General features: G+C 42.6%; 1 protein-coding gene across 3 annotated transcripts in view; it reads left to right on the plus strand.

Moving 5' to 3' along the window:
• The window catches only part of PLAC1 (placenta specific 1), a 102,388-nt gene extending 80,540 nt beyond the window's left edge, over positions 1-21,848 (plus strand). For all 3 annotated transcript variants that reach the window (XM_027534213.1, XM_027534212.1, XM_027534214.1), the window contains exon 2: positions 21,111-21,848. In XM_027534213.1, coding sequence (XP_027390014.1) covers positions 21,169-21,708 — 540 coding nt within the window. In that variant the 5' untranslated portion in view covers positions 21,111-21,168 and the 3' untranslated portion in view covers positions 21,709-21,848. The remainder of the gene's footprint in view (positions 1-21,110) is intronic.
• Positions 21,849-24,346: the final 2,498 nt, after the last annotated feature.

A 24,346-nucleotide genomic window follows, 5' to 3' on the forward strand; every position in this document is an offset into this window, starting at 1 on the left:
AACTGAAAACAACCCAAATGTCCTTTGATAGATGAACAGTTAGGCAAACTCTGGGTGTGATGAAAAGGAAAGTACAACAACTTGGATGGACCTCAAGGGTATTATCCTGAGTGGCAAAACTCTTTGCATCAAGATCTCCACCCCTCACTCTGTAGTCCCAGTACCCCACCACTCCAATTGTAAACATTCTACATTCAGTTCCCTAAGATCCAAAAGATAAATTGATAAAAAGAAGCACCCTGGTGATTTCAATTTTGTGGCAGTGTATGAGGAATGGTAGTTTCTAAAGTAGTATATTTTATTTATTTATGGCTGCACTGGGTCTTTGTTGCTGTGTATGTGCTTTCTGTTTTTTCAATTAATTAAGTTATTTTAAGTGAAGGATAATTATTTTACCATATTGTGATGGTTTTTGGTATACATCAATGAGCTTTCTCTAGTTTTGGTGAGCAGGGGCTACTCTCTAGAGGCAGTGCACGGGCTTCTCATTGTGATGGCTTCTCTTGTTGCAGAGCATGGGCTTTAGGGCATGCAGGCTTCAGTAGCTGCAGCTCCAGTTTTCTAGGTCACAGGCTCAGTAGTTGTGGTGTACAGGTTTAGTTGCCCCACAGTATGTGGAATCTTCCAGGATCAGGGATCGAACCCATGTCCCCTGCATTCACAGGCAGATTCTTGATCACCAGATAGCCAGGGAGATCCCTAAAGCAATGTTTCTTAAATATTATCATTATCTTCCCACATCTACATGACACACACTCATGCACGCATATACATAACCCGGATGTTGGGCTTTTCATGCTATCGGATTCTTATCTCTGTTGCCTCATTTTCAAAGATGAAAGATAGAAACCCACCTAAGCTGTATTCAGATGAAGGGAGAAAGTAATGGCTGGTGGCAGTGTAGGGGAAAGAGTAACCGGAAAGAGAGGAAGAGAAACCTGATAAGAGTTACAGGGGGTGACTTGTGCTGACCTGTGCTGCAGCTCTGTAGCTTTGGTCTTGGTCATTCTGTTGACATGTGCTCACTATGTCCCCATCTGCAACCCCAGTTCAAAGTCTGAGAACTGGTGTGGAAATGGCCCTTCTTCAGGGAGGCCTTAAGCCAGACCCCAAGACTAGGTTAGATCCTTGTGTTACACACTCTCACAGCACTTGAATCTGACCTTGGAGTCATTTATCACAATTTTAGTTACATGTTTTTCAGGCTACTAAGTGTTAGATAATGATGTGTGAGTTTATCACATGTCTCCTATTTGGGACTGTAACTAGAATGAATGTTGGAACCTTGTCTTAGTTCATTTTTGTATATTCCCAAGCATCTAACAGGGTTTCCCGGGTGGCGCTAGTAGTAAAGAACCTGCCTCCAAATGCAGGAGACATAAGAGATGCGAGTTCGATCCCTGGGTCAGGAAGATCCCCTGGAGCAGAGCATGGCAAACCACTCCAGTATTCTTGTTTGGAGAATCCCATGGACAGAGGGGCCTTGCTGGCTATGGTTCATAGGGTTGCAAAGAGTTGAACCCGAATGAAGTGACTTATCATGCATGCATGCAAGCATCTGACACACTAGTGTTACTAAAAGGTGCTTGGTACGTATTTGTTAGATGAATGAAGAGGGAGAAGGTAGCAAGATTCTCATTGAATTAAACATAGTTACTGAAAACCTTTTTAAGAAAAATAAACTTTGATTTGTATTTATTTTCTCTATTATGAAAATAGGAAAAACATTACTTATCCCCCATGTCACATTGTGTGCTGTGCTAAGTCACTTCAGTCGTGTCTGACTTTGTGACCCCATGGACTGTAGCCTGCCAGGCTCCTCTGTCCATGGAATTCTCCAGGCAAGAATACTGGAGTGGGTTGCCATTTCCTTCTCCAGGGGACCTTCCCGACCCAGGGATTGAACCCGTGTCTCTTACGTCTCCTGCACTGGCAGGTGGGTTTTTATCACTAGCACCACCTGGGAAGTCACACTGGATAGACTGAATAGATACGGAGATACTCTGGAGTGAAAAGCACTATTCAAGTCCATGGGCTAATGGTAATAAAGCACAGGCTTCCTACCTATTGAGTTTGGGAAGCCATTGTACACTCTTGTCATGGAATCTAGGCCCTGGAGATGCTATGTATGACAATGTGTCCACCTCTAGGGGGCTTCTTTCCACCCACCAAGGATCTTTCCAAATCACCCAGCAGGAACCAGTGCTAGGTTAGGGTGCCTACCCAGGCTACATAAGGACTGTTAGGGATCAAAAATTATGGTTTCCGTTACCTTTATTTATTTCCCCCATGGGAATAACTGAGTTAAGTTGAGTGAGCACAAAAGATTTGAGAAGAGTTTCCTTTAGACTTTGACCCTAGAGCCCAAATACTGTTTCCCATGCTTCTCCAAGTTTCCATTCCCTGTCACTCACATAGGAGGCCCCCTCCCCACCAGTCAGCAAGGAAGCCAGATTTTTCCAGTGGGAGGAATTGCAAGGGGGGTGCAGATGTTCCATGTCAGTACATTTCAAGGACAGGTCCAACCTGTTTAGCCTTTAACTCATAAACTTGCCTTTTCTTCTCAATATACCATGATCCAGCCCCAGGCCACCCAGGCTTCCCCCAACCCCCAGTCCCTTAGGGGAAACAAGGTCCTTGCTGGCTGAATTTCACATGAAATTCCCAAGTTACAATGAACAGTGCTCTCCTCATGGCCACCTGACACCAGAGAGGTTGCTCAACCCTCCCTCATTCCCGTGCCTGCAGGGCTGGAATTAACTTGGTTCCCTGGGCCCCCGAATAAATCAACTATTTTGCAAGGTGCCCTTCTGCTTTCTACTGCTCTTGAATGATTTCATCCCGAGTTTCTACTCCCTTCCTCCGGCTTGAGCTTTCTTGAGGATTCTCCCCTTGCCTATCATACTCAAGTCGACTGTTTTCTCATAATGCCCCTCCCCACACCTGGCCCAGGCTCTTGTTTGGATTCAGGAGTGGTCCTGTACCCATCAGCAACTGGCAATCACCAAACACACACAGTTTCCTGAAATCACCTCAGTGTCCCCTGCCAAGAGGATCTAATTCCAGTGCACACATAACAGGGAAGATGCCTATAGAAAAAAAAAAACAGGCAAGATACAAATATCACCAAGTTTTCCGATGAGAGTGGTTTTCAGCAAAATAGCTTGAACTGGGAATGACTAATCAAATCATAATCCATGAAAATCTACTCAAGGGCATTTTACAACACTTTCCTAGGAGCATTCTCTGAGAATACAAGTATCAGAACTTTATACATTGGGCTTATTTTTAGGCCTGACCACATTTTTTAAGCAGGGGAAAGTGTTACCAGTTCAGAAAACCAAGAAATGTGTTGGCATTTGATTTATTATGCATGAAAGTTGCTCGTTTTTCTAGTTTGGAGGTTAAGCAGGAGGACAGAAAGGACAACCACATTGATGTTAATACCTGTCCCCTTCCCTACCCCCACCTGCTACCTTGAAACCTAGTAGGTCTCCTAAATAAGCTGATGTGCCAGGCAGGGGCCATTGTAAGTAGCACACGAATGAAGTGAGAGAGAAAGGAAACTTAGGAAGGCTCAGAGAGCCCTTAGTAGGGTGTTGGGCATATTGTGAGCGCACAGTCAATGTTAGAGGTGTGGAGGAGGAAGGAGAAGTGATACGGAACCAATGGCCAGATGACCTTGGATTCTACTGGAAAGAAGGGGTCTGACAGCCAGTGTCTCTTTGCCCAGGCACTCTGCCTTTCCAGTCGTGGCCCCTCAGGTTGAACAGCTGAGACTTTGTTCCCAAACTCACAGGTGTTCAGTTCCGCACACCTGGATGGAATGTGGTTCTCACCTTCCTGCACTTACTGAGTTGCTCTGAGGGAAATGCTGTACATTTTTTCAAAGGGAGCCTGCACTTACATTTGCTCATGGTAAATTTTAAAATTCAGAAGATGATGAGCTCGTTGACTAACTAAATATGTCTGTTTGGATCCATTTGTGGCCCCTCCCAGGCAGATGCCTCCCCCTCCTGTGGCTGTGGGCTCCAGAAGCAGGGTGGGCAGTGGGGTATGAAAATGTGAGTCGTTGGTCTTCTTGGACCCAAAACTTATTTACAGAGCACAGGATTTACAGTCAAAAAGGGTGTTTTTTTTTTTTTTTTTTTTTTAAACAGAAGTGGGCAAATCATAGATACTCTCCATGTATGCAAACCTCCTTTCCAACAGTTATGAAAGGACATTCTAAACTTTAAATGAGAACCCTGTTGGCGAAGCTCCACCCAAACATCACGTTGAGAAGAAGATCACCTAAGAATTACCACCTTCAGGACCTGAAATCTCCTCAGTAATGCTGTGAATCCAGAAGTAGGCAAGGGTCCTTGTTATGGCCCTGGCTCACTTCCCCACCGCTGTTCATCTCACGTCAAAGCATAAGCTGGTAACGTACACCAAGGGATAGAATTTGACCCAGGGTCAGGTCAACTTGAACAGTTCTGCACAGAAGTCCAACTTTAAATCTACCCTCTGTGGAAGCAGTCCCCTCCTGCAGCTGCTCACTCCCAGCTGCCCAGCCAGCTGCCACCAGGCCAAAATTACCCCTACCTCGGGGTCCTCTCCACACACTGCCTAGAGCTCATGTGCTGACACATTAGCTGGAATTGCCCACAGTGAAAGTCAGCTCTGATTTTCACTAATATATATATATTTTTGTAACTATAAAAGGGCAACTTAGAGATACCCCTCACCCTCAGCATATGTGGAATGAGATAATACAAAAGCTTGCTGAGTCAAACCCCAAGAACCAAATCGAGCCAGAGATGATGTGAATGTGGAACCAATCAAAAGTTTCCTGGCTTAGAAAGGCCTGGCTTAATGGTTCTCTTTAAAATATTTTTAAAATTTTCAATCACGTAGGATGGAATCCTCACACTCTTTTTCCAGATCCTTGGTGGTGGTGGGTTTTTTTTCTTTTCAAGATGTTGAGCCTGTTTCTATGTGTCATTAGCAGAATTTGTAGGCAACAGGAGATTGGGTGTGACATTGAGGCTGGGAGTCCCGGGCAGCAAGAGGTCGAGAATCAAGGATTCAGGATCAAATCACTGTTGCTTCTGTAGTGAGAGGTTGTCACCCAGGCAATTAAGGGTATATTAGTTTTCCAGCAATGTAGTTTGACAATCAGCACATCAAATAAAATATTTCACACCCAGGAAAGGCCAAATGCACATTCCTGCATGTGTGTCCTTAAGTGGTATTTTTATGGAAGGAAACTTTCTTTGAAACAAATGTCAGAACAGAAGTTGAGCTTATGAAAGGCACTGAGAAACTATGGCACAGAGGTTTTAAGACATTGCCGGTAAAAAGCACAATCCTCCACCTCGGTGCCTTACATGATTGTCATGCATGTTCGATGCTCGGATGGCCCACCTGTATGTACAGGTGTCCTCACTCACTTGCACATCGTTCACAGCAAAACTTGGTAGTCAGACTGCTTGTGTATGAGAAATCGAAGTGGCTGGCAGATCAGTCATCTGGCCCCTCAACTGCTCAGCCTCAGGACAAGAAGGGATCTCACAATACTGTATGGGATTCTATCTGCACATCCCTGGATGAGCAAGGAAATTAAGCTGTTTTCTTACACAGCAGAGAGATTCAGGTACCCTGAACCCCAAGTGGAGAGCTTCTATCCACCACCGCACTTCTGTCTGGGTGTCTTGGAGGGGGTGTGATGAGTATGTGCCGGTAACCTGTGCCTGAGGAAGGAGAAGATTAGGGTTGGCCTTGGTTCCCTGCCTGGGGAGGCCCCTGCAACTGAGAGATGTTGCGGTACATCATCAGGAAAAGGTTGCCACAAATCTAATTTCTGTCTCTGCCTTCCCGGATGCCTGCCCACCGCCTCTTTTTTTTCATTCATTTGTACATACATTCCTCAAGTATTTACCGAACACCTATTTCAGGCATAAGCCTGGGCTCGCCAGGGCAGGAGTGTACAGAAGACGCTTGTTTTCTCCTCTCCCTCTCAATGGGTCTTCTCTCCTTCTCTCTCTCCCCATAATTCAAGTGGTAACAGGGGTGGATGGAGGAATATCCAAAATTCATCCCTGTTGGAGACATCCTTGCCAGGAATTTCCAGCAACCCCCTGGGGAGAGTTGCAGATTGATGAGAGTCCAGCTGGGACTCACAAGGGGGTGGAGGGAAGTGGGGGTGAAAGGAAACCCGCAGTCAGGCTGTCTGCCCAAGCCCAGGCTATAGGTCTCATTTATCAGGCATTTGCTCTGTGTCAGGCTCTGGTTGTGCCGTCTCTCCTACCTCATTCAACCTTCCAACCCAAGAGGTAGTTATTATACCTGGGCCTGTTTCTTTATGAGGAAACTAAGGCCAGGAGGGGGAAGTGACTTTCCCAAGGTCACCCAGCTAGGAAGCAACATAGCCCCAGTTCAAGCTTAGGTCTATTTCCAATGCCCAGGCATTTTAAAAACTCAGAATGTGGCTTAGACATCAGTATTAAAATAGTTTGAAAATATAGTATTAGTCACTCAGTCATACCCGACTCTTTGAGAGCCCATGGACTGTAGCTTTCCAGGCTGCTCTGTCCATGGAATTCTCCAGGCAAGAATACTGGAGTGGGTTGGCATTTCCTTCTCCAGGGGAACTTCCCGGCCTAGGGACTGAACCCAGATCTCCTACATTACAGGCAGATTCTTTACCATCTGAGCCACCAGGGAAGTAGTTTAGGAGCTTCTAAAAGGTTCTATGAGCCCTGTTTCTCTGCCTAGTTTACTTTAGTTTTTGTATTCAAGAATTATGATTTTATGGGACTCCCTGGTGGTCCAGTGGTTAAGACTCAGCACTTTCACTGCTGTGGGCCTGGGTTCGATCCCTAGTCAGGAGACTAAAATCCTACAAAACTTGTGCCATGGCCAAAAAAAAAAAAAAAGGAATGGTTTTTAATAATAGCTCCCATTTATTGAGCACTTACATATCAGGAACTGTACTAAGCACTTTTACACTCCTTGGTTTCATTCACTCCTCACAACAACCCTAGGAAGTATTGTTGTTGTTGTTACTATCCTTATTTTACAAATGAGGAAAGCAACACTTAGAAAGCCCAGGGTTACTCAGCATGTAAAAACTGAGCACAGCTTTTTACCAGGTTTCTCTGACACATCAAAGCCACTTAGCTGCTAGAGTATCATCTCGCCTTGAGCCCTCTATGATATTATTTTGAAGAGTCTTTCCTCAGACTTTCTTCTCACCCTTTCCCTGTCCATATAAATCTCACCCATTTCTGTCCTGTAAGTGAGCTACGTCACTGTCTCCTCTATCATCTCCTCCCCAAGACCACTTATTATTCCCAATACCCAATCATCCTAGACATCCCAAGCATGTATCCATATAGGAGGAATCATAACTAGAACATTACTAGCACCAAATTTTTAGTCACCTTTATAGATAAGCTCATGGAATCTTCAGAAGACAAAGTAAAACCATAAATTCTTATATTTAGAAATAACAAATACTACTTAAAACTTGATTTTTTTAAAAAAATGCCTCCTAGTTTGATGATCGCTCACCAGCAAAATCTCTCAAATGAAGGGGAAAATCCCCCTTCCTGAAAATCAGTTTATTTTATAAACAATGATAAGGTGGCCCTTTCGAAAGTGTTGCTTAATTAGAGATTCAGAATTTAAACATACATTCTTAGTGATGTGTCCCAAATGACCATATCCCTTGAGAAGGACAATCCTTCCTATTTCTTTAATCTGCTCCTTCCCTCTGGTTTTGTAGCACAAACACCAGGGCAGCTGCCATTTTATGCCGAGAATTTGTCTTTCCATTTTCCAAGGGAGCAAAGAACAAGGAATATCTCCCTTATCTCCCAATCCCCTGGATGGGGTCGTGCCCTTTGAGGACTTACTCTATTTCAGCCTCTACCTCTAGGCAGTCAGAAAAATAACTCTGAACCACCCAGAGAATGAGCACCTGCTTCAGTGACTGTCCCAACGTGAACACACTAATCCCCGGGTTTAGGAGAGGGTCGCTTTCCATGCAAAATGGCCAGGCTCTTCTGCTGGGTTGGCCCTGCTGGTTTTAATAGCGCTGTCTTGATTTCTAACAGCTGGGGGCCACAGTTGTTCAGTTCTTATTGTGAGCTAGTGCATGGCTCAAACAATGTAGGATTCTTCATGAGGAGTCTGAGAGAATGCCAGATGGTAGTATTAGGGGAAACCAGGTCAGTTCCTTTCTCCAACATCTCAAGCTAGTGCCTTTGACCAGGAACCAAGAACATCCCAGCCCCACTGCTTTCTTAATGTTCACCACATGGGATTTTTTTTAAAGTGAGTACTAAAATGTTTCTGGAAGCTCAACTTTTATGAGGGCACCAGGGTTGCCCAGCAAGTTATTTAGAACATGGAGCCAACGTGAAGTCCCTTTCAGAGGTCTGTTCCCTTCCCCCTCCCATCCAAGCCCTGCGCATAGCTTCACAAACATCCAGGCCTGGTAAACATACCCCAGCATTCCTTTTAAAAACATGATGAAATCAGAAAGAGACACAATCTCTGTCCTCGGGGTGGAAGTAGGACCATGTGATTCCCCACTTCTGTAACAAATGAAAGAGTTTGAGAAAGTGCGGTACCTTTTTTCCAGTCATAGAGATCTTGAGGGTTGATCTAGCAGGCCATTCTTCAGAGTTGGGGTTGCCATATTTGGTGGCTTTTTACAGAAGCTTTGCCCATTTCCTTTGTCAAAAATAGATGGGGAAGGCCTGAATATACAGCGTGTCCTAAGGTGCATTATACTCTGGGTCACCATGCAGCTCATGGAATAAATGTGTTCCACTGAAATCAGGAATGACAGCTTGGTTTTAAGAAGTCAAAACTACAAGGAGTGATCAGTGACCTTGAATTATCTTCTCTGAGCACTTCTGAATTTCTGTCTCTCATTTATTGCTTTTTTTCTCGATTCCCTCTGTTTGAAAAGCTATTAATTTCCTCACCTTCCCATCTGTCATCACCCCATAAATAATCTATGCCTCTTTTTGTGATGTCCTCTTTATCAGACACGTGCCCTGTATTACTTTCCTAGCACCAGCAAATACTAGAGAGAAAACTCCGGGAGCTCCATGCTTATGGCAGATGCTTCCAATCCTGTTTTTGCCACTTACTAGCTTTGTGTCTTTAGTGAGTTCCCTAATGTATCTGATGCTCAACTTCTTCTGTAAAATGGGGCTATTACTAAGAGTACCTCCCACACGGGGTTGCTGTGAGGATTCAGTGAGATATTGCAAGTAAAGCCCCTTAGCACAGTGTCTCAGTAAATGTTTGTTTCCTTCCTTCCTTCTTCAGAGGAATTTCAGTTTCTCCACCAGATAGCTGCCTCTAATGAACAGCCTTGGGTGGACTCAGTTTCTTTGTTCCCATAAGTAAGGAATACAAAGAAAACTTTAAAAAGTGACAGTGGAAACACAAATGACACCTTCAGCCGCTGTCTAACAGGTCTGCCATCTTCAGCCTGTGAATACTCTGTTGTTCCTCTTGTCATTTTCAAACCTCGAGCTGTTCTGGAGAGTTCGGTCTCTGCCCCTCACTGCCATTTGCCCTCTTAGAGCTTCTCTCAGCTTTTTGCAGCTGTGGGAAGTTGCTCCCAGAGGCCCTCTGTTCCTTTTGTTTGCTCTGCTCCCTTGGCTGAGTTTGAGAGTCATTTCTTCTCCCTCTCCTAAACAACGCGGCCGCCAGCACTGACGCAGAATTTACCACGTATCTTGAAGCAGTGGTCCATAGGTCAAGTCACTGCAGGACTTTCCCTTCCTTGCCACAATGATTTGCTCACTGTAGTATCTTCCAATTTTGTATCTGGTGTAAAGGCAGAGAGAAACCGGGCAGGCTCCTGGGAAGGCCCAAGGCCTAGAGTCTCCACCCTTCTGGGCCCCCATTTCCACAGTTTTAACATGTGATGTTTGCCTTTGAGGACCTTACAGGATTGCTGCAAGGATCAACGGAGATAACGAGAGAACACGCTCTATGGGAGGGGTGTCTCTATACACAGAAAAGATAGCCAAATTAAAGAAAAAAGCAGAGATTTATTGCCATATGTGACTCATATATATTGAAGCAAACTTCCAAAAATCCTAGGATTCTGTACTTGCTTAGAACATTGCAAAGAAGCACCAAAAGGTGGGGGGAGGTTTCCCCCCACTCCTTTCTAGGTTAAATAGAGAATATTTAGACTTTTGAGCACTTGTCCTATAGCTATGATGCTGGTTCCAAGGAGCAGAGCCCCAACCCTTCCATTCAGTGCAGAAGTTTGTAAAGAGAACCCCCAGTGTGAGACTTTCAGAGGTTATGCTGCTTGAAAGGGCCAAGTCAGCCCCCCGTCATTTAGAGCTGGACAGCAAGCCCCATTCTGATGGCTACATTGTGACTGACCCTCCCTTCTCTCCTGGCACCTTATCCTTGTCACTGCCACCAATATCAGCAAGGGCCAGTCACAACAAAAACCTGGCTAAAGACTCAGGTCCCTGTGAGGCCGTATTGTGTAGTCCTGTATATATCAGGAAGATGTATATAAATAACTGCATACTCGTGTGTGTGTGTGTGTGTGTTCTCTCCTGCCTATCTTCATAATATATGCACTAATTATGACCACATTATGATACATGATTAAGAACACATTATGAATTATGATCATATATTACAAACACACACATGGGAACACACACGCGGCATTTGGTGATAGAGCCTTCAAGACACTGTAGTCTAGCCTCCCACACAGGACAGGAATTCCCTTTCCAGCCATCCTAAGTGACCACCCAGACTCTACCGGAAGGCCTGCAGAGAACCAAGGAAGCTTAGTTCTACAACAGACTTCTCTGTGCATTTTTGGCCAACTTTTAAAGTTAGAAAAAGCCTTCCTGATATTACACTAAAATCTCCCTCCCTCCTTCCACTCTCTTGCAGGCATCCAGTACCATCAGCAGCTTTAGACAGTACCTTTAGACAGGCTACTTTCTTTCTAACTTCCTGTCTCCATTCCTGGTTAGTTATCATCTTCCTAATCCCAAGTGGAATTTAATGTTGTAACAAGACAAAGAGTCAGAACGTTCATCCTTTCAAACTCTTATCTCAGGAAGGAGGCATGTGTGTCTGTTCAATTTGTTGGAAAAATATGTTTATTAGTTTCCTAAGGCTGCTGAAGACTCTTGAGAGTCCCTTGGACTGCAAAGAGATCCAAACAGTCCATTCTAAAGGAGATCAGTCCTGGGTGTTCTTTGGAAGGAATGATGCTGAAGCTGAAACTCCATTACTTTGGCCACCTCATGCGAAGAGTTGACTCATTGGAAAAGACTGATGCTGGGAGGGATTGGGGGCAGGAGGAGAAGGGGACGACAGAGGATGAGATGGCTGGATGGCATCACCGACTCGATGGACGTGAGTCTGAGTGAACTCCGGGAGTTGGTGATGGACAGGGAGGCCTGGCGTGCTGCGATTCATGGGGTCGCAAAGAGTCGGATACGACTGAGCGACTGAACTGAACTGAACTGAAGGCTGCTGTACAAAGTAGCCCAAACTGGGAGGCTTAAAACAATAAAAATATATTCTCTCACAGTTCTGGAAGCTAGAAGTCCAAGATCAAAATGTCATCAGGGCCATGCTCTCTCTCTGATGGCTCTAGGAGATGATCCTTCATTGCCTCTTCTAGTTTCTGATGTTTGATGAAAATCCTAAGCCTTCTTTGGCTTGTAAATGATCGCTCCAGTCACATGGCTGTCTTCTCCCTGTGACTTCACATCATCTTCCCTCTGTGTCCAAATTTCCCCTTTTAGTAAGAGCATCAGTCATTGGATTAAAGCCCGCCCTAATGATCTCTTAATTTCATTATCTCTGTAAAGACCCTATTTCCAAATAAGGTTACATTCTTGGGTATCAAGGGTGAGGACTTCAACATATGTTTATGAGGGGACATAATTCCACATGTATATGTGTATATATATATATACACACATATACATTTATAGCTAAATGATGTAAGTTCAACAGCTTGGCCCTTGAGAAATATTTTAGAAAAGAGGCCTTTGTTCTTAGTTAAGGGGAAGATAGATTTTCAGGAGTAGAGGCCCTCCTTTTTTTGTTGTTAATATATATTTTAATAGTATTATATATCACATATGTATATATTATCAGATATAATAATGTAATAGGTTAGCCTAACATTATTTATATTCTATATATTTACTTTTAAATATATATACATTATAATAGACAGATGATGAACACAGGTTCAACGTATCATGTATCTATTTTAACAAAAGACTAATTGCATAGAGAAGGTACCAAGCCAACACTCTGCCTTAAGTATTTTGACATTGCGGGGATAAGGACCTATCATAGCAAAAGTCAAATTTTTGTTATAGAAAAGTTGCAGATGGCAGAGATGGAGAGTGATATCTACCAGGGAAATACAATAGCATATGCAGAGATGGGGTCAACTTCAAAGCATTCTAGGGGAGCACTCAGGCTGGGGGCACGAAACAAAACCTGGAGTTGGCCTGGATCTCTCTCAGTCTGGAGTTGGTGAAGTGGATTGAGCAAGTCTGGCCCAGAGTGAGCCAAGGGTCAGCTTGCACCAGGGGAGACTTAATCCATCTTGCCTCTGATTTTTCAGGAACCTCTGGTGCATTTTGATTTCCACCTCTGTGCTCAGAACTGACAGTGGACACGTAGATGAGCTCTGAGCAGGAACAGACATCCAGCCCATGTTTTGGTTCCTCCTTGTAGCTAAGGGAATCCATCCACGGGCAACTTAGGAGATCTGTGTCCACTGGCTTCAGTCAACCCAGTGGTTCCAGGAAGCCCCTTCTAGGCACCCAGCACTCTTCAGTACCTTGTGGACCTGGGACTTTCGGTTCTGATGATACTGTGTCTCTCAGTTGCCTGACTTGGTCTGGGTGGTCTTAAGAATTTCTTCTCTCCTCCCATGTAAAGCCAAACCAGAGAAAGTTGTACCTATCTTCTGTGTAGAGGTTGACTTCATTCACTTATCTCATACCATCAGAGTGGGGGTAGCCTGTGAATCTCCCATTGCATCTAGGCATGCTGACACTTGTTGTGCTTGGTTGCTTGATAGCAGGAAGGAGGGTAGTGACCTGGGTTGGGGAGTTACTGCATGGAGTGCTGGCTCCGTTTCGAGTGGCTGTTTAGGAGCTAATTGAGAGGGCAGTGGGTACATTTGGCCTGGGCCGACATACAGTCCTTGGCATCAGTGAGCTCAGTATACAGGCAGGTGGGTTAGTGGGCAGGACTCTTGATGTGGGCCCTACACTTTCTACCAAGAAAATTTTCACTGTTGCCCCAGGACTTCAAGGAGGAGTTTGGGGAATGAGTGGAGGAGAGATTTAGCCAGTAACAAGGTTCAGGCCTTTAGGGGTTGGATAAGGAGGCACAGGGGAAAATGGTAATTTCTGGTGGTTCCTTCATTCTTTTATTCAATAACTATGTACTGAGTACTTACCATGTACCAAACACTATAGTAGATCAAGACTCAGCTCCCTAAGGAATTTACAGCCCAAGGATTAAGGGATGGGAAAAAATAGTAAGGATCATGGCAACAGCAGGAAATAGATTTGGGTTTTCCTTTCTTCTTAATGTGTGTGTCTGTGTATTCGTCCATCTGTCCATCTGTGTGTGCCTGTATATGTGTGTGAGAGAAAGATAGAGGGAGAGAAGGATTTGCTTTTCCAACAATGTCCTGGCCTCAGGGTAATGCCTCTACCTATTCCAATATGCAGGCAAGCCTCCCAAGCTATAGGCTCCCTAACAATGGGCAACAGCTTTCCTACCAAAGAAACCTTTTCTAAAACCTTTCTCCCTCTCGGGAGTCAAGGGATGGTGAATGGCCTCAGTCAGGGTGTACACATATGGACCAAGTGGCCACATTCTGGGTGGGGGCATACACAAAGTAGCTTTGGATTTGGGAGAGCCACACATTAGTCAAGTCAGGTAAAAATCAGCCAAACAGTCTGTAAAGTAAACTGTGGTTTGATTTGGACTTAAGCCATCCTTCAGCTGGGGCCGTAGACGTGCACCTCACTTTAAGAAAACCTGTACCCAAAAATCCCAATTTTGAAAGGGAGAGAGGAATGTGCCTGACCATTTTTGAAAGCCACCTAGAGCCCTTGTTTATTGACACAGGTGTATCAAAGAGGTGGTGAAGCCCTTGAAGGAGCATCTGATTCAGTCCTCTGCCTTCTGATGGTAACACCCGGAAGTCATCTTGGGCGAAGGAGCCTTTCTCTGGTTTGGGCAGCCTTCCAGAGATGACTAATGGGTTAAAAAGGCAGCCATGCTGCTGTGGACTTGCAACCTCTGCCCAGACACAAACTTATCTTGTCTTTTGAAATGAGAAGGGACTCTGGGGCTTTGTGGCAAAGGGTGTCATTTTCTGAAAAATCAAACTCAAATAAATTATTAAATTAACACATGAACTGGATTAAGGGCACGCATTTGGGATTTTCCTTACATTTTATGAAAATTATGAACTACATCCCTTCGTTCAACTCTAAAAACTGAACTAACTCAGCTTCTCTTCATGAAAGGGAACGGGTTCCCATAACCTGATATTTGCCATTTCCACCAAAGTACAGCTTTCTATATTTATTTGGAAATGCTTATGTTCAGTCAGGGTATGGTTTACCCTTATTATGACTTGATTTCACATCAGACTCTTCACCTTTTAGTAACCAAATTTATGACCCAGAGAAAACTTCTCTCTCTTACAAGGAGCTTGGATTCTTACTTATTTCGCAACCTTTATTTGTGCATGAGATGAACCATGACATTTAAACTATGCTTGATAGCTTAACAGATTATAAGAACAAAACCAGATGGCCCAAACAAAAATAATGCTTTGATTGCCTTCAAATTCAATGTCAAAAATTAAAAACAGCTTTCAAAAAGCCTTGCCTTTTTTTTTTTTTTCCAGAAATGACTTTGGATCATATATATGTATATAGACTTTTCTGCTCCCCCCAAAACTAAAAGTATGAAACTAAAAATTTAACAATGATTATTTTGAGATCAAAGAGTACTTTCTGTTTTTTCTATATCTCCCAATTTTTCTACAGTTTTTTCCCTCCACTGTTTCCACCTCTAGAATCAGAGGGGAAAAAAACCACTTTTAATGATTAGTTTAATTTGAATGAAATCTTTCCTAGGGTTGAGTCAAGGTGTTTTCCTTGGTTGAGAGAATGGACATTGTTAAGCATTAGCAGTTCATAATTCTTATTCCTCACCAAACAATGAATAATGTGTGGTTACTTTAACAGCTTGTTTCATGAGGCTGAAAAACGAAACTGGGCCCAGATTTCTTTAGAATGAATGTAAATTCTACAAAAACAGTAATTTAATTTTCTAACTCACCTTAATGAGCCTTCAACATCATTAATATAATAACAATCCTCACTTTCTTTGAGAGCAGCAAACCAAGTAATTCTTTAAAACTAGGCCTCAATTTTAAAAGGCCCCCAAACTTTGACATAGTTGGCTGGGCAAAGTCAACAACATGTGACTATTTGAATTTCTAAGCTAAAGGGTCCACAGAGTGCTAGGATTCTTCTGTTTTTATTTTTTAGAAGGATTTTTATTCCAACTCAGATTCATTTTTCTTCAAATCAGCTGCAAGAGCGTGAACAAACTTTGCTGCAAATCAATGCCCTGACAGTTATATTTCCCTGAGATAATTGCATACTGCTTTGGAGTTTCCTTTTCCCCTCTGTTTCCTTTTGTTTTGACAACAAGATTCTGGGAAAACAATATACAAGCGATAACTCTGCTGTCATGAGCATACTGAATTTTAAAAATAAATAACTGTCGACCCCAAAAGCTTCCAGGAGCCTATGGAGTGAATTCTTTTTCCAAACTGTTCTCAAACCAGATGTGGAAATGTTTAGCTAATTCCCCTCCCCATTCCCCATGCAAAGAGTTCATATGTGTCTTTAACGACATCAGAGGCGATGGGGAGGCAAAAATCCTGTCTGCTTTCAAGGAGATTTGTGTTACACATCTCCATTTGCTCACCAACATCACAAGACTAAGTTGGACTTCAGCTTTTGTCTCTCTTAAAAAATATCTTCTTTTCCATGAGATTAAAAACGCTCTGTGTTTAGACCAATATTCAATCTCTTTCTTGTAAGACATTAAGAAATAGAGTTCATATTCCCAGAATGAAACGTTTCATGTTTTTTTTTTAAATAATGTAAAGGATGTATTAAGATTTAGGCTTATTAGGGAATTTTTTTTAAAGGGGAAAGGAGGAAAACTCTTTTAAAAGAACTGATGGAAACTGTGTATGCATAAACCACATTTAGAAAAACAGAAAGCTACTGTACTCTATAGCTGCAAGGAAAGCAAACATTTTGCATCCACGTGTCATTAGCAGCTCTGGATTTACTGGCCTCTCTATAGCTCAGTTCAGGACTGTAGGTACCAATAGCTGAGCCCTGTTTGGTTATACAAATGCATGGAAGCTCAGATTCTGGGATGTCACAGGGATAATCTTGCAGTTTTTCTAACAGTCCAACCTCCTCCAAGAAGCCAGGGTGAATGTTCCCCCCTCTGCAGTTATTTCTTCCCCAAATCTTAACTCCCTTAGCTCCTGGGATGCTGTGCACAGACCCAACTATGGCTAAAAATAGCTCTAATTTGGCAACTCCACACAGCCCTCTCTTCTTGCACCCCCTTCGCATCTTTAGCCCTTCAGCCCTCTTTTTCCTCTGCTCCCCCTCACCCTATAATCAAAGCCCACCCTCTCCCTCCCCAGTCAAGTCCAAGATCCCATTCTACCAGCACATCTCAGCTGGATATTAGAAAAGGCTGCTGACTTGATGAATTCACACTGTGTTGTGAATGAGTTATAACCTTCCCTTAACTCACACCCACACTCCCACACACACACCCTCTAACTTCCCTGGGAATTGCAGGCATTAGGGAAGGGAGGCTGCCCAGTTCTGATGACCTGTGCTCAACAAAACGGAGCAACTCCCCAAGAGTGGCATTAAGCTAAGCCTTAGCAAGTTCATTAGCAAGTGCCTTCTGCTCTCTCCTGGTGTCCCAACTCCTCTCTCTCACCTTAGAGAGGCAGCCATTTTTTTCCTTTGGTCATGCACAGTTTATGGGATCTTAGTTCCCCAACCAGAGATTGAACCAGCACCCCCTGCATTGGAGGCACAGAGTCTTAATCTCTGGACCGCCAGGAAAGTCCCTAGAAATGCAGTCTTAAACACAGGTCCACTAACTTCATTTTTCAGTTTTATCTGAGCCCAAGCTATGTTGTCACACACATTTATTGCTCCAATCTTGTGGCAATCTTGTGGTTACAAGAAAATCAGAGGAAACAAATTCTGTCCTATGCTCAATAAGCTCCCAAACTCAGTGATGTTTACTAAACCCCTTCCTTCAAGACTGATTCAGTGAATGTAATTCAAAAAGTTAATGTTGGGGGTGAGAGTGAGGTAGTCTAAAATGATTGGTTGGGGGGCAACTGTAATGTTTCTCAGACAATCTGGGCTTTTTATAATTCTCTTTGGATTAACCATGAGAAGGAGGAGAAGGGAAGATAGAAAAGATGCTCGAGGGAAGGAGAAGAAGTGGATGGCTAACTCTCTGGATGAGAACACGGCCTTAAACTTGGTCTCAGTTTGGGGGTTTGAACAACAAAACTGGAGTGGAAGGATTGTTTCCCTGGCCTATTCCAGAAAGTACTTAAAAGGAAGGTTTTTGTTCAGGGCAAATAGGTCCAGACTGTGAGATGACATAGGAAGGAGGAAAGGAAGGAGGAAAGAGGGAGAGAGAGAGAGAGAAGGATACTCCTAAAGAGCTCAGGACAAGGTGGTCTTCCTGAGGCCAAGACAGTAGTGCAGCAGTCATGGCGTGATGACCTCAGCTTCCAGAAGCAACCTCAGCAAATGCACATCATTCTGGAGCAAGTAGCTTGTTTATTTAGCTGTTGAGTCATTATCCAGGAGCAGCTGGCATCAGAATTTACTTGCTTTTTGTTGTTGCTGTGGTCATCACCATTGTATTTTGTTTGGTTGCTTTTTTGGAGGGGTAAGAGTGTTGAGTTTTCGGTTTGTTGCGGCTGTTTTTTTTTGTTCGTTTTTTTCTTTTTTTGCTTTGTGGAAAACAAACCAAAAAATAGTCTTAAGAGAGACATTTCAGAACAAAGAGGAAAGGAAGGAGCCGGGTAAACCTCTTAGGCTTCTCTTTACACCTCAATATCCTCAAGAGAATGAGGAGTCAGTAACAAGGGAGGGAAAGACAGGGGCACCAATCAGATCAAGTGCTGACATAAAAACAAAACTTCCCATCCAGGCCACAGCACCTGGCTAGTGGGCTCCTCTGCCATTAAAGAAAACAGCAAATTCATCAGCATCATAGGAAAAGAAAGAGCTGCATTTTTGCAACTGAGAAAGAGGGGAAGAAAGAACTGTCTTGGTATGCTTTCTATTTAGCACAGTGCTGGGCACATAGTAGACACTCAATAGATCAAATGAGTTCATTTACTCAAGGATTACTTAACTTACCAAGGAGCAAAAGTAAAACCCTGCATAGACATTTCCTTTGAAATTTTAGGCACTTTTCTATTTGATTTATTCTATTTTCACTTTTAAAATTAAAGCTGAGTTGAACAAAATGTGATGATATTCCTGTTCCTTCCTTCTTTCTTCATGTGTACCCCTTCTGAAGCAGAGCTTTAGACACTTGTTCTGAGCATGACTCCGTTTTGCTCTTTATTACTCTGCCTGTCACTCTTTAGGAGGTAAAGGCAATAGGACTGGGAAATGGCTACAAAGCTTCCTATTGGAAAAGAAAATAAATTTAAAAGACCAGTGAAAATAAAAGCATATCAAGCAAAGCATATGACTCCATGAGGTGCAAGCCATGGCCACAAAGAACACCTTAAGAGATGCCTTGACAATCAATGTGTAAAGTGCAAACCCATGACTTGCTTTTTCAATACAGGACTTTTTGGTAGTTTTCATGTGTAATATGGATGGGGAAATGTCCAAATAAAAACCATAATGTTTTTATTTCTGCAATTTCACTATTTTATAAGGTGTCTTGAGGAATATATTAGGGAATCTGTTGGTTATAATGGCCTATGATGCTACTGCTGGCATTTTTATTTATATATATGCTGCTAAGTCACTTCAGTCGTGTCTAACTCTGTGCGACCCTAGAGACGGCAGCCCACAAGACTCCCCCGTCCCTGGGATTCTCCAGGCAAGAACACTGGAGTGGGTTGCCATTTCCTTCTCCAAAGCATGAAAGTAAAAAGTGAAAGTGAAGTCGCTCAGTCATGTCCAACTCCCAGCGACCCTATGGACTGCAGCCTACCAGGCTCCTCCGTCCATGGGATTTTCCAGGCAAGAGTACTGGAGTGGGGTGCCGTTGCCTTCTCCGTTATATATATATATATATATATATATATATTTTATTGAAGTATAGTTGACTTGCAATGTTTCAGGTGCATAGCAAGGTGATTCAGTTATACAAATACACATATATTATTTTTGAAATTATTTTCCATCATAGGTTATTATAAGATATTGACTATAGTTGCCTAAGCTCTACAATAAGTGTTTGTTGCTTGTTGCATATCTATTTTTTAATTAGAAATCTAGCCTTCTATTCATATTAAGTCAAATAAGTGGAATCAAGATGTCATCATCTTTTTAGTTAGGCAAGAATTCATAAGTTTTCTAAAATATATATATTGTACATACTTATACATATGTATAGAAAATTTTTTCTACTACACTTGATAAAGGCTTGAGAAAGAACATCAAAAAAAAGAAGAGATGCAGAAATTGGAGAATGTAAACTAAATGAAATGAGAGTACTGGATATGAAATAGAAAAAGTGAAACTAACTAGATAAAAGTAAAAGGTCATCATATGGCCCAGTTGTTTTTAAACATGGCTGCTGATTAGAAACATATCTGGAGCTCTGAAGAAAAAAGCAATACCTGAACATTTGTATTTTCAAAAAATTTCAAGATAATTCTGACATGCATCCAGACTTTAAAAAGTGACTATAGGTTTTTCTATTAGATCCCACTTTTGGTGATATAGAGTTATATTATTTTTCTGTTGACCAATCATGATACAATGGTATTAACTGAGTAATAGTTACATAATCACAAGAGTAAAAGATGTTTATTAATTTTCACAATCAATAGCCACTGCTGGCATTTTCAAAGCATTCATTTGATCACTTTACATAAGCCACTTGTTTGTCGGAAATAAACCACAATTTCTTGCTGGGTTTTCATTTAATTAAATTTGTTGCTAACCAAAAGAAGGCAATAGAGAAGAGTTCATTAGTACGGTATAGGGGAGGACATTGGGGCCTTCAGGAGGAAAGTGCTGTCAGCTTGAATTAAACTGTTATTTTCTGTCACCTTATTTAATGTTTGGCATGAAAACAATTTTGTTTTCTTTTTTGTTGGGGTTGCACACAAAGGAATGCCACTGCTAATCAGTGTAGACTTTCATTGTATATGTGAGGGAGTTTTATACCCAAACAACATGGTAAAGTCGTTTAAAGAAATCATTGTAGTTATCTAGAAACCCATGAGTTCCAACAATGAAATAAAAATTCAGTTCTCTTTCACAAAGATATTTTCCTTTGCTTCTTTTTTTTTCAGTTTTATTGAGGTATAATAGACAAATAAAATTGGAAGAGATTTAAAGTGTACAATGTGCTGATTTGACATACATTGACGTTGTGAAAGAATTCCCCCTATTGAGTTAATTAAACACGTCCCTCACCTCACATGTTTAACTGTTTTTCTTTTCAGTGAGAACGTTTAAGTTCTACTCTCTTCACATTTTTTTTTCAATGCTTTAGGAATGGCCTCTTTTTTTTTTTTTTGGCTGCACTGCATGGCATACGGGATCTTAGTTCCTGGACCAGGAATAGAACCTGTGTCTCCTGCAGTGGATGCAAGGAGTCTTAACCACTGGACCACCAAGAAGTCCTGGCCTTTTGTTTTTTTTTTTCAAATGGTCATGTTTGAACTTACCATAAGAAATATGATGATTTGCCTTTTGTGTTTTTGTGTGCTCTAGAACTCCTCACGGGATAGCTTCCTGTTTCCTGAGAGTCGTTACCTGATAAGCTGCCAGAATGAAAGTTTTCGAGCTGATAAGAGAGCTGATCATCCTCACCTCTGTGTTTTCAGCCTGTTCCGGACAAAATCCAGTGACTGTACTGTGCTCCACAGACTGGTTCATGGTCACGGTACACCCCTTCATGTTGAACAACGAAGTGTATGTCCACTTCCATGAGTTATACTTGGGCCTGGGTTGCCCTGCCAACCATGTTCAGCCACATGCCTACCAATTCACCTACCGTGTGACAGAATGTGGTATCAGGGCCAAGGCTGTCTCTCAGGACATGGTTCTCTACAGCTCCGAGATATACTACATTTCCAAGCATACCTCATCTAAGTATGTGATTCCAGTGTCATGTACTGCCCCGCTATGTTCCCCATGGCTCACGACGTCCTGCTCCAGGAACTTAGCCCCCAACGGAGGGGTCACAACCCGGAATGGCGAGACATGCTATGAAGTGTTCACCTTGTCACAGTCCAGCCAAAGGCCCAACTGCTATTGTCTGTCTTGTGTCTACAATGAAAGAGGGCAGAGTCGAGCCCCACGTCACTAAGTAGACAAATAGAAGCTCTTATGACCCTCCTATGTGTGTTTTTGAGGAAAAACAACTCATGGTGATTTCATGAATAAGCTTTTAAAAAAAATTCTTTTTGTATATTTTTAGGGAAAAATAAAATCCTGCTGGCATAGAAATATCAGTTGGGCATTTTTATTTCATAAACACATACAAAGCTTTTACTATGTGCCAGACACTCTTCTAAGTGCTTTACAAATCTGAGTGCCTGATCCCTTCTCTAAGATGACTTCTCTCTCCTTTAAGGGCCCCTAGTGAATCCCTCCATCTGTCTACGCATGTCCCTGAAACTACACCACCCAACTCAGCATTTAGCCACATTCCTTCTTAGTTCGATCTATCACTTTTCTGTATCACTTTTTGTCCATGGAAGGCAGAATTCATACTAGTGGTTTATAAACCACCAGTGGTTCTAGGAATCACTCAACTCACATCCCACCAACTAGAAGGCATACTCCTGAGGCCATACACTCATAGTACTCTGAAAAGTTGCCCAGCTTATGTGATCAGAAATTTTTCAGCCAAGCCTGGCTATCCATTACGGTTCTCAAAGACTTGCAAAGGGAAGGTACATCAGTTTATTCAACAGTGAGTTCTCTGGGTCTCTTTCATAAGTGCACTAATCCCATTCATGAAGACTCAATTCTCATGACCTAATTATCTTCCAAGGGCCCCACCTCCTAATACTATCACATTGGGGGTTAGGATTTCAGCATACAAATTAGGCAGGGGGAACAAATACCCAGTATATCGCAGTCATGGCCATCAAAGAAACACAGCTGTTCATTTAAAAATCTCCTGTCCCTTCTTGAGGAAAACTAGGTAACAACCCCTGAAAACAATGTGTTCATTCAACAAACATTTAGCACCCTCATCCTATGTTCCAGGTATTATGTTAGATGCTGAGCATGCATTGGTGAATAAGACTAACATGGTCTAATCAAGAGAAGACAAGTAAACAAGCCTAGGTAGCTAGAAGCTATTCTAGCCCAGAGAATGGGCCTGTTCAGAGGCCTGAGGATCAGGGATGCAGCCATCAGAGAAACTACAATTAGTTTAATCCGATGTAGTTGGGGTAGAGGGCAGTTGACAGTGGTGAGAAATGGGGTAGAAAAGTAGCAATAAACAAGGCTATGTACAAGAAAATGAGGACTGCCCTTCCCCATCCTCTCTTCAGAAGCTTATGGATTATTAAACACTAAAACACTTATAAATAACATAGCAAACTGTCAGTACTAGATATAGGAGACCTGGACTACACAGGCAAGTTGTGCACTTGACACCTCAAGGGGCAGTATTCGTGGAGACACCCCCGGGGGCTGTGCAATGTATCAGCCTTGGAGGACACTCAAGACCTACTCGCTAATAACAGCTGTTACCATATGCCTGATACATTATACACATGACCTTATCTAATCCTCACAACTGCTCTGCAAGATAAAAATTATTTTCTCTGTTTTCTAGATGAGGAACCTGAGTCTCAGAGAAATTGAAGCTAGACACTTAATACGTAACATCACTGGGATTCAAACCCAGGTTGGACTAGCTCCAAAATGCATTTTCCTCTCCTACACTTAACACTCCCTCCCAGAGAGGAGAGGCTTCCAGTTGGGTTGAAAGATCCAGGAAGATTTCCTGGTTGAGATGGGCAGTGATCTCATTCTTAGAAGATAAGGAGGAGTTGGCTAAGCACAAAGTAGGACAAGAGGCATCCTTCGGGAGCGTAAGAACTGGCACAGGGCAGTTAAGTGCACTGTGATGGGAAGACACCTAGGGGGTTAGGGCTGTAAGTTAGGTGACAGGGCATGAGAAGAACAAATAGGGGAAGGTGTAAAAGTGTAGGAAGAGATGAAAATGAGAATGATTTCAAGTGAAGAACAATAAGACTTCATTCATTTTAGCCTATGCCTATAGAAGCCCCATTCCTGATCAAGAAAGAAAGTGAGCTGTGCAGGCAAATTTGGAGTGTGACAGACTCCAGACCCTGGAGCAGAGAAGACAGGCTTCATGGAGGCCATGAGATTGGAGCTAAGCCCTGATCTGTCTGACAGGATATAGGTGAAAAAGGAGATTGAATCAAAGAAGATGTCATCACTTAGAGCCCTAGAAGCTCAGAAGACATGGTCAGTTCTGGCTTTAAGTAAGGAAACTGGAATGAGGGTAGAGGATACGGGTGAAGATGAGTCCAGGTTGCACAAGTTGACTTGGAGATGATAGTGATATCCAAGGGAACATGTCCAGGAATTAGTTCAAGAAATTGAGCTTCCTTGAACTGGAGCTTAAGAAAAGGGTATAAGAGGTAATTACTGGGAGATAAAGCCTTGGGAAGATGACATGAATCTAGGTGATTAGGATCAGAAAATGAAAACTCCCCAACATTCAATCTTCAAGGCACAGTTGCAAAACAAAAGACAGAGAGAAAGACAACAAAGGATACCAAAGGGAAGTGATCAAGAGATGAAAGAAGTGTGACTCATGGGATTCTAGACCAGAGACTTGGGTAGGTTAGTTTTTCCAGTGCAACAGATAAGGCAAGATGGAATAAGCCTAGGCCTCATGGATTGGGGGCATTTGAACTAGGCCTTAAGTGAGAGGGAGGATTTCATCAGATGAAGAT

This window comes from Bos indicus x Bos taurus, chromosome X (assembly GCF_003369695.1).
Source record: "Bos indicus x Bos taurus breed Angus x Brahman F1 hybrid chromosome X, Bos_hybrid_MaternalHap_v2.0, whole genome shotgun sequence".
Lineage (NCBI taxonomy): Eukaryota > Metazoa > Chordata > Mammalia > Artiodactyla > Bovidae > Bos > Bos indicus x Bos taurus.